A 10,145-nucleotide genomic window follows, 5' to 3' on the forward strand; every position below is an offset into this window, starting at 1 on the left:
AGAATCATAGAATCATTAAGGTTGGAAGAGACCTCCAAGATCATCGAGCCCAACCGTCAACCCAACACCACCATGCCAAAACAACAGTGTGCTATAACATTATTCTCATGCTAAATCCAAAAGGCATTATGCCAGCTACTAGGAAGAAAATTAACTCCATCCCAGCTGAAACCAGGACACAGGAGAAGGTTGTGCAGAAACTTGACAGTACATTCATGAATGTATAGAAATCAAGGGCATGGAACACTTAAGGGGTTTTCTTCCTTTTGAAGAGCCGTGCAATGGACTAAATCACATCTTTAGAAAAAAAATCATTATTGTGGTGGAAGGACATGAGGGAAGAGATTGGGGGGCGTCTGTGTGAACTCTTGTTCAAGTAACTGCTTTGCATGTGAGCTAAAGGTTTATTCCATACTTCTGATAGAGACTGTCCCTTGGTGGAAGCATCTAGATCTGATGTGGTGCTAGGAAATGAAACATTGAGATCTTTACATAGGTGAACTGAGAGCCCACCTTCTCCTATCAAATCATAACCTCCATGGGTAACATACAGAAGGAAAGGACTCCAAGAAAGCTGCTTACCTTCCTGTAAACGGAGCCCTCTGAGATACATTGGCAATACATATATGCTGCCACTTTCTTAATACTGAGGCATTCTGTAGGATCTGGACTGTTGGTGGCAAAGGAGCTGAGTGACAGGTGAGCTTGCTCTGGGAGCAGGGTGTGAGGGTATTCAGAAACCATCCCAGTGGCCAGTGTTGGCCAAAAGACTCTGATCTGGAGTAAAGATATGCGTGGTCACTAAGAATAGGATTCAGCTCCAAGGTGTAGTTGTCTACACATGGGTACCTGTATATGAGCTAGAGGCCTTAATTCATGCTATTATCAGTGGGGGCTCAATTCAGTTGCCTACACATAGATGCCTAGTGCTGTTTCGGGTGGTCTGGTTACCCCAGCAGTGCAGGTTTCTTGAAGATCTGGAGTCCTATCTGCCAGCTCTATATGGATGCCTTGGATGCTGGAGAGCATCTCGGATGTCACCTGTGTACATGCAACTGATTTGAGCCTTGAGATCTTTCAATGGAGTCTGGAGAGCCATTCAGTTGATAAGGTCCAGGTGTCTACTTTAATGTGAGCGGACTCCAGCAGAGCTGAACTCTGTTACTAGCTTAGAAATCTAGCTCATATGTAGGCATGAACATTTAGACACCTACATTTAGGGTGGAATTTATATCCAGATTGGAGACACCTAAGTGTGGATTACAAATGGATGAGTTTTAAGGACTCTGCTTTTCATAAGGTAAGTGGGTTTTTCGACATCCCTCCTTTTCCCAGCTGTTCCCTAATCACTTGATCCTGCTTCTGTTACAAGACCTTCAATTGCCGTATTTAAACATTTTTTGTAGGCTCTCATGTAGTTATGGAATGTAATATATCAAGTGGCATAAATGGCTTGATTCCATTCTGGCAAGTTAATGATGAGGATGTTGATAGCTTTGATAGCACCTACAGGGAACAGTTTTATGAGTAAGTATCCTTATACATTGAATTGTAAGTGCGTTTCTAGGTGAAGTAATCTGCAATAATTTGCAGTGAATTCACCATAAAGTTGACTACTAGTCAAATGTCGGTAGTCGCTGAAAGACTGATTAGAAGTCTGCATCAAGTACACTATGTTCTTATTGCTTGGTTTAAAAAAAAAATTATTATAAATACTGATGTATCTGATACAAATGTAATGAAGCAATCACATGCAGGTTTTTGTAATGCTGTTGTGAAACATATAATTTTGTAAGGCTTATTTATGCATTTTTCTTACGCAATCCTTTTTGCTAATAGATTAAAGCCTGCCCTCTATCATTAATATGGGAAGAATAGATTGTTCCAAGACAAAAAAAATCACCCCACTTATTTTTATTTGTGAAGTTGGTCCTTTTCTAAGTACAGACACAACTGGTGATCCTCAAGAACGCAAAGCAGAAGCTCTTGTTGCAGGACACTTAGGGGTTTTTTATGCTCAGGAAAATGAAACACAAATTAGGCTGATAAAACCAGCAATTTCTTTCGAGAGAGCAGAACCTTTGTTACTCAGTGACTGGTCTATGCTGTAGCAGAGTGTGGATGTGCTGTTTGCTTTCTCATTGTATCAATCACTGCTGTTAAATATAACCCTTAAAATGTAGTGCAAAGAAGAAAGGAAAAAAAAATCTCAGCTGATCATTTCACACTCATGCAGAAGCATTGCTGTCTGCACAAAGTGCTGTCGGTGCAAAATATGGCTAGAGAGTTAGGTTATGGACTGCTTTTAAAATGATCTTTTTCATTCATCTGTATCTGGCCTCCAGAAGGAATCGTAGTTCTACTTTGTCCCCAGGTTCCTTTAGCGGGAATAATTACTTTCGTTATAGATCTGTATACTTGGTTGTTTGCCTATAAATATTAGGGCCCCAGCTTATCGTCTTTAAGGCACAACTGAGTCCATTATTCTTTAGGGCATGAAGCTTCTCAGCTTCACCAGTTAAGACACACATGCAAGTTTGTGTAGCTATGTTGAAATTATAATAACTGCAGCTTCTTCTGAAACCAACTTGGTGCTGCTATTAAACACATCTTCCTGAAAAGCATTTAATATATTCAATTTAAAACAATTCTCTGTTAAGATTTTTGGCTTGCTTGGAAGTGATCTCCATTTCTAATCACTACCCTGCCTGATAATTTTCCCATGCCAGAGATGGAGATGTGCAAAATACATCCTGTGCAAGTTCTAATTAGGATTAATAGTTCAAAGTAAGTTATCCAGTATCAGAGAAATGAATCTAATTGCAATAATTATGTTTTCTTTCAAAAAATAGTAGCAATTTCTCAGCAATTAAATTTGTGGAGCATTTGCTAGTAGCAAAGCACACTGTAGGCATGGCCAACATTATGGACTTGAGGGCTTACACCTAGGAGGTAAGTCTTTCCTCTGCTGGGAGGAAAGTTAAAACTTACTTGAACAAATCTGAACATGTTGCAAAATGATGAGGTTTGTGTTGGCATCCCATGACAGAAGTTGCTGGCAATTATGTATGTAATAGAAACTGGTTCTTCAGGATGTTCTGCAACATGAGTTTTCCTCCCAGAGTACATAAGGTCGTGTCACTTTGGTATACAGGGTAGGATGCCAGTTTGTAGGTACCTTCCTACTGCAGTCCCTCCCCCCTTACACTTGTAAATCTACCTTAGAGCAGGATGGTATTTAGCAGGGTAGCATATTATATCTCCAAGCCTCTTGCGGCAATAGATAGCAGACATAAAGGCAGTATCACCATGTTTGTTGTCATTTGGCACCAGGGTCACCCAGCTTTTGTGAGTTTTGTTCATCATTATTTCCCAAGTTGGTTGGCGCCATTGACTGTGGACAATGTGGGCTCGGGGAGTCTGTTAGTATGCTTAGAAAGGTCTCTGCTTCATCATCAGTATAAAGAATCCTGGAAGATGATTTTTCTCCTGACACTTTTATTACTGGTTTGAATAGTTTTTCATTCACAGGATCATTTAGGTTGGAAGGGACCTCTTGAGATTGTCTGGTCCAACCCCACTGCTCAAGCAGGGTCAGATAGAGCAGGTTGCTCAGGGCTCTGTCCCATTGGGTTTTGAATATCTCCACAGGTGGAGACTTCACAGCTTCCCTGGGCAACCCGTTCCAGTGTTTGACCACCCTGACAGTAAAAAAGTGTTCAGGTGGAATTTCGGATGGGAAAGTGTTTCAGTTTGTGCTCATTGCCTCTTGTCCTGTCAGTGGGCACTACTGAAAGGAGCCTGGCTCCCCCTTCTCCATGCTCTCCCGTCAAGTATTTACACACAGTATTGATAAGATCCACTCCTCACCCCCTGCCCCCAAGCCTTCTCTTCTCCAGGCTGAACGGCCCCTGTGTATCTCTCATATGACAGATGCTCCACTCCCGTAATCATTTTCACGGCCCTGCACTGGACTTGCTCCAGTAAATCCATACATCTCTCGTACTGGGGAGCCCAGAACTGGTCCCACTACTCCAGGTGTGACCTCACCAGTGCTGAGTAGAGGGGAAGGATCATCTCCCCCAACCTGCTGGCAGCGCTCTTCTTAATGCAGTCCAGGGTGCCTGGGGACTAGTTATTCCTCCTCAGGTGCAGGATTTGCATTTTACTTTGAATTTCATGAGGTTCCTGTCAGCCCATTTCTCCAGCCTATCAAGGTTCCTCTGGATGGCAGTGTGACCCTCTGGCATATCAGCCGTCCCTTTGAGTTTTGTATCATCTGCAAAACTGCTAATGGTGCACTCTGTCCCACCCAGCAAAAAAAAGCCCAGCAACCCAATGCGTGTGGAAAATGCCAAGTCACCTCTGGTCATGAAGCTGTTTGTTACGGGGGTGATACTTACTGTGCTTCACTGGCTTCTTAGGTTTATAGAGGTAAAAAATGAATGTTCTTGTATTTGTGGATAGATGAATCTATCCTGTATTAAGCACTGATATTTCAGTTTCTTTACAGATGTTTCCTTTTTTACCCTTTTTTAATGACAGAGAGGGGATGCCTCATGGTCTTGCTGTATCTGGAACAAAATTTAACATCTCAAAAGTGAAAGTAAAGGATTATGCTCATAAATTTTTCTGTCACTTCATATATGGTACTGAACAATTTACAGCCTACATCAAATTGGAACGCCCAGGTAAGAGATCTCATCTTGATAAAATGGTGATCAATGATGCTTACTGCTCAGTTAGTTTGACAACACCCTACTTAGAGATAAAACTGCATGATGTACCGTTGTGCAAAGTGGGCAATGCAGCTCAATACCTTTCTTTGTGAATTTTTTGTCGTATTCTTAGCAAAATTAAAGAAAATAGCACTTTTAATTTGCTTTGTCTTCTCTCATTCAGTGTTTTAGGAAACATTAATGAAAGACTGCAGTTTATTTGAAGCAAGTATGAGACCTCAGTGGAATACTGTGCTTCATTTTACACACTTGTACTTAAGGAAGCGTGTAGATCAGAGGAGATTGTGTCTAGAAGAGCAGTGAAAATGGCCAATTCTCTAAAAGAGCTGGGGGGAAGACATAACTAAGTGTGGAACAGACTGTCATAAGGACATGAATGTATATATCGACCTGGTTTTCCTGTCCTTCAGTGCCAAATAATGGGCTCAGATTGTCAGGAGAAAGAGGAAAAAAAAAAAAAAATCTATTTATATAGTAGGAGAAACTCTAACAGTGATGATAGTGAAGGAATGAAATAGATTCCTTGGAAAGGTTATGGACTTGCCATTACTGATGCATGTGCTGTGTTACCACCTTCTAGATAGGCTCATGCATGTTGATTGGGAGCATCCTGCCACTTGTTGGAGACCCCAGATCTCTGAGGTCTTGTGCTCAGAGACAAGGATAAGTTTGACCTGTTACTGGCTAGCATGAAATTTTCTTTTTAGTAGATGAACTTAAAGGTAAAGTGAGCTTTAAAAACTCAAATGCAAGGCTGAAGAAATGAATTCTTTTTATTTAAAAACAGATACACAGAAAAGCACATCACCAGATATAAGTGCCCCCTTTTTTTTTTTTTTTAATTTAGCTGCAGAAGATTCTCTGGTCTATTGAGTTTGTATTGAGCTGGCTTTGTCAACTGTGAGCCAATCCTTTGACAAACATTGATTCTCAAACTTAGCTTTAACTGGCCACACTAAACAAATAATTGACTGAAAGTGGATCTGAGCTCTAGCTTGTTACATAACTGTAAGTTCTTCATAAAGATCGTCAGGGTAGGATTTAACCTCAGAAATCCTTTAATATGCATGAACTAAAAAACGCAGTTTGTGGAGGGTCTTTGTTCCTTTTAAGGACAACAGATCTATTAAGGACAACAAATTAGTAGGTTCAATGACAGGTCTTTGAAGAGGCTAGACACAATGGAAAGCTGGTTGGTCTGGGCAGAATAGCATGGCTGGGAAATCACCTCCCCACCTCTGACTTTCTTGCTTTCTGACTGATAAAATTTTGTATAAGAATTCTCACTCTACTGCTGCACTGGGATATACGTCAGTATTTTGGTGTTTCAGCTGAAGAGTAGCCTCACTTGTCACATTGCTCAGGTATCTTTTCTCTGAAAGATAAAAGTAGGCTTGTCAAGTAACAGTATTTGCAGAAAGCATACATGAAAAACTTGCAGTCCTATTCATTCATCCCTTTTTTTTTATAATATTTTAATGACTAAACAATTTTCAACATATCTTTTGTCTTTCTTTGGTTCTAGTGTGTAATTGTTTGTTTGTTTTCTCTCTTCTTATTCCACGCTACCGCAGCTCAGAACATTCAGTGTTACTTAATTGGAGGAGGAGTTTCTTTGGTATTTTTAGTATTTTTTACTCTCTTTATCTACAAGATCTTCAAAATTGATATTGTGCTTTGGTATCGGGACTCCTGCCATCCTTTCCTGGGTAAAAAAGGTATGTTTGTGTAACAGTGCTCTGTGTTGTAATGAGCCTCCACCTTCCCTTGCAAAGCAATGAGTTAACCTCATGGAGTGTGATGGGTCTTCCTGGGGATTTTTGAAAGGATAACATGTTTTTAGGATGTTTAGAATTAGTTCAGATAACAAAAGCATCTACAGGGGAAAAATCAGCAACTTTCCAGGAATCCAGTACTATCGTTCCTTTCCCTGAAGACCCGCTTCAGTGGTTTGAATGCTGTTCTGACAGCAGTTGTTGAGACTTCTTTTAATTACTGTTCTTACAGAAAGCAGTAATATAGTGGAATTGTTGGGTGGTTTTTATTTTCCATAGACGAACCAGGACAAATTTCACTTTCTTTTGTTTTCTGTTTGAAGGCACTTCTGATTATTTTACTTTCTGTAAATTCCTGGCATTCAGAAAAATGTTGATGGGGTGCTGTCTCTGGGAGTATGTTGAAGTATGGGTCATTTCCAAACATCTGAGAGGAGGTGCATGGCTAGAGAAACAGAAAATATCTTCTAGAGGTATTGAGGTTCTGTTAGATTTCTTTGAAGTCTTTTAAATTTGGTCTTTCTGAAAAGTTTGTTCCAAAATATCTAATACAATTCAGACCTTGAAATTTGCCAAATGCTTTGGTTTTGTTTTCATGTCTAAGTGGTCGCTGTGTTTTGAAACTCCAGGTTACAGAAATGACCTATGAGTTACATGGCAGCTGGAATTTTAAGTATTCAGTGTTAGCACTATTTTCCAGATAATTCAGTGCTAACATTTTTTTACTTAGAGTTCAAAAAAGAATATTCAAACCTGCTTAATTTTGCAGGTCTCTCTTGCCTATTCAGATCCAGCATACTGAATTCTAGAAGGCCTGATTCTACAAATCTTTCAGGCTTAGTATAATTGTATCTGCTTAGATAGTAGCAGGATTAGGACCAAAAATAATGATTCAAGTGGGGAAAAAACAGAGTTTGAGATTTTTTGTTTGCTTGCTTGCTTGCTTTTGTGTCTTTAAAATCCATTTTTTCTATTACTTCTATTGCTCACTCTTTAGTTTCAGATGGGAAGATCTATGATGCTTACATTCTGTATCCAAAGAACAGAGAGAGCTGCTTGTACTCATCAGATATTTTTGCTCTGAAGATACTGCCAGAGGTCTTAGAAAGACAGTGTGGATATAACCTCTTCATATTTGGGAGGGATGATTTACCAGGAGAAGGTAAGCTATCTGAAGACAAATTACACTCAGGTTTTCTCACTGGCAGCTGCAAATACAACTCTGAAACAGGCATTCAATCAGATGCGATTCTAAATACCTCCCACCATCGAATGAGCTATGATTTTCTTACTCTCTCTGATGGAGAATGAGAAATGCAGCACTGGGTGCTCCCATGAAGTCTGTTTATCTCAGCCTTTCCCTTGTCATTATTTAGCTCTTCCAGGTTTTTATAATGTCTGGCTAGCCTAGACACCTGGAGATGGAAGGATGCCGAGGGGAAGAAGAGTTGAAATTGTGGTTGTGAATTATGACTCATGGCAGGAAACATGGAAAAGCAGGTCTCGTGAGTGGCGTGAAAAAAGCCCTTTGCTTTGAGGTGCCATTTGATAGGATGACCTCTCTACTGTTTCATTTTTATTTGCTCTGAGAATTGCTGTCAAACCAGCGGGATGCAATAAAGGGTATAATGGATGCTTAGACAGTGCAGGTGGAAAAAAAAAAAGAATACAAAGCAACGCTAAGTTATCAGGAACGATCAGCTGTATCAAAGACTACTTGTCCCTAGTGAAAGTTCTTATAAAGCATTGCCTTCCTTGCAAGGCTTTAAAATCCTGTGGAGGTTTCCTCTGTGTGCATATGTGCATCGAATTTAAATTTCTCGCAACTGACACTGAAAATTGCAAAGTCTGTCCCACTGACTGCTTATGTGAGGTGACGTGGTGAAAGTCGTCTGAATCCTTCCTGGTCTTATGACTTTAAAAAGATAATACTAAGACTGAATAAATTTGCAGAGTAGGCCTTAAATAGAAGTTTTTTTTTAAAAAAAAAAAAAAGGGGTGTGAACAAACCTACGTGAGGTAGTTCGTGGATCACTTTTTTTACATCTGAAGGCTTTTGATAGTGGTTTGAGAAGGAAGGGTTCCCTGAGAAGTAGAATCTAAAGTGCTGCTTTATTTTTCCAGCTTGAAAAAATGCAATAGTCTGTCAGGGTTAACCCACATGGTTTTTGTGTGGTATTTACCATATTTTTCTGTTTTGGAATTAATTGTCTGGAATGCCATTGAAGGGAGGATTCTTTGCTTTCTCTTCCACTTTCATGTAACAAAAAACAGTTAAGCATATCGGAACAGGCCATTTAAGGAAAAAGGTCATGGTTTTATCTAGGCCTATGGTTTTGGAACTTGTTTTTTTGCAGTTGCACCTATGATGGTAATACAATGGCATTAGCGAGATAAGTAGTAGATAGTTGGTAGCTCTTCTCTTTTTATGCAAAACAAGAATACAGACATGCAGTCTGATGGGGTCAGATTGTGTTGCATTGGCTAAATCTCTACTTGTTGACTAACCCACTGTAACTGCTTGCATGCTCTTACCCTGTCCCTATTTGTGAGGTAAAGTGTGTTGGCTCAAATGTCGAACGGTGAATGAACCAGCTGCAACATGTTGGTAACAAAAAATAGAAACATACAGCCTTAATTTTGCACAACCTTTTTCTCTACAGCTCTGATCAGCACTGCTGATGAAAAAATCCGTCAAAGCAGAAGAGTGATAATTGTTTTAGTACCAGAACCCTCCTGTTACAGTATTCTAGAAGACGTGTCTGAAAAGCAGCTAGCCATGTATAATGCTCTTATCCAAGATGGCATTAAAGTAATTCTCATTGAACTTGAAAAAATACAAGATTATGCAACCATGCCAGAATCCATCAGATATATTAAGCAAAAGCACGGGGCTATCCGATGGAAAGGGGACTTCTCAGAAAGGTCTCACTCAGCACGTACCAGATTCTGGAAGAAAGTGCGCTACCACATGCCATCCAGAAAAAATGGATCTTCATCAGGATTGTGCTTATTACCAAAAGACTTTAATTCTCCCTAAATAACAAAGGAAAAATGACACTTAATGACTGATTCAATTCACATAGTTGGTGATGGATTGACTGAAGGTCCCATGTATCTGTTTTGTGCAGACAATCTTACCCAAATTTTCTGTATTGAAGGTACTACAACTTCGTCTGCAGATGTGAATCATTTTCTCTTCTGGCTAGATCAAGTATAATGGATGCTTAGACAGTGCAGGTGGAAAAAAAAAAAGAATACAAAGCAACGCTAAGTTATCAGGAACGATCAGCTGTATCAAAGACTACTTGTCCCTAGTGAAAGTTCTTATAAAGCATTGCCTTCCTTGCAAGGCTTTAAAATCCTGTGGAGGTTTCCTCTGTGTGCATACGTGCATCGAATTTAAATTTCTCGCAACTGACACTGAAAATTGCAAAGTCTGTCCCACTGACTGCTTATGTGAGGTGACGTGGTGAAAGTCGTCTGAATCCTTCCTGGTCTTATGACTTTAAAAAGATAATACTAAGACTGAATAAATTTGCAGAGTAGGCCTTAAATAGAAGTTTTTTTTTAAAAAAAAAAAAAAGGGGGGGGGGGTGGCATTTCAGCTGTTGCTGGAAAAAAATGGGCC

At 39.8% G+C, this 10,145-nt stretch overlaps 1 protein-coding gene across 1 annotated transcript in view; it reads left to right on the forward strand.

Moving 5' to 3' along the window:
- LOC103918827 (interleukin-1 receptor type 1-like) overlaps positions 1–9,712 on the forward strand; it is a 24,732-nt gene extending 15,020 nt beyond the window's left edge. Inside the window, exons 8-12 of the mRNA XM_009326238.1 lie at positions 1,407–1,527; positions 4,546–4,691; positions 6,314–6,457; positions 7,512–7,676; positions 9,178–9,712. Coding sequence (XP_009324513.1) covers positions 1,407–1,527; positions 4,546–4,691; positions 6,314–6,457; positions 7,512–7,676; positions 9,178–9,554 — 953 coding nt within the window. The 3' untranslated portion in view covers positions 9,555–9,712. The remainder of the gene's footprint in view (positions 1–1,406; positions 1,528–4,545; positions 4,692–6,313; positions 6,458–7,511; positions 7,677–9,177) is intronic.
- The last annotated feature ends 433 nt before the right edge of the window (positions 9,713–10,145 follow it).

This window comes from Pygoscelis adeliae, unplaced genomic scaffold (assembly GCF_000699105.1).
Source record: "Pygoscelis adeliae isolate BGI_AS28 unplaced genomic scaffold, ASM69910v1 Scaffold156, whole genome shotgun sequence".
NCBI lineage: Eukaryota > Metazoa > Chordata > Aves > Sphenisciformes > Spheniscidae > Pygoscelis > Pygoscelis adeliae.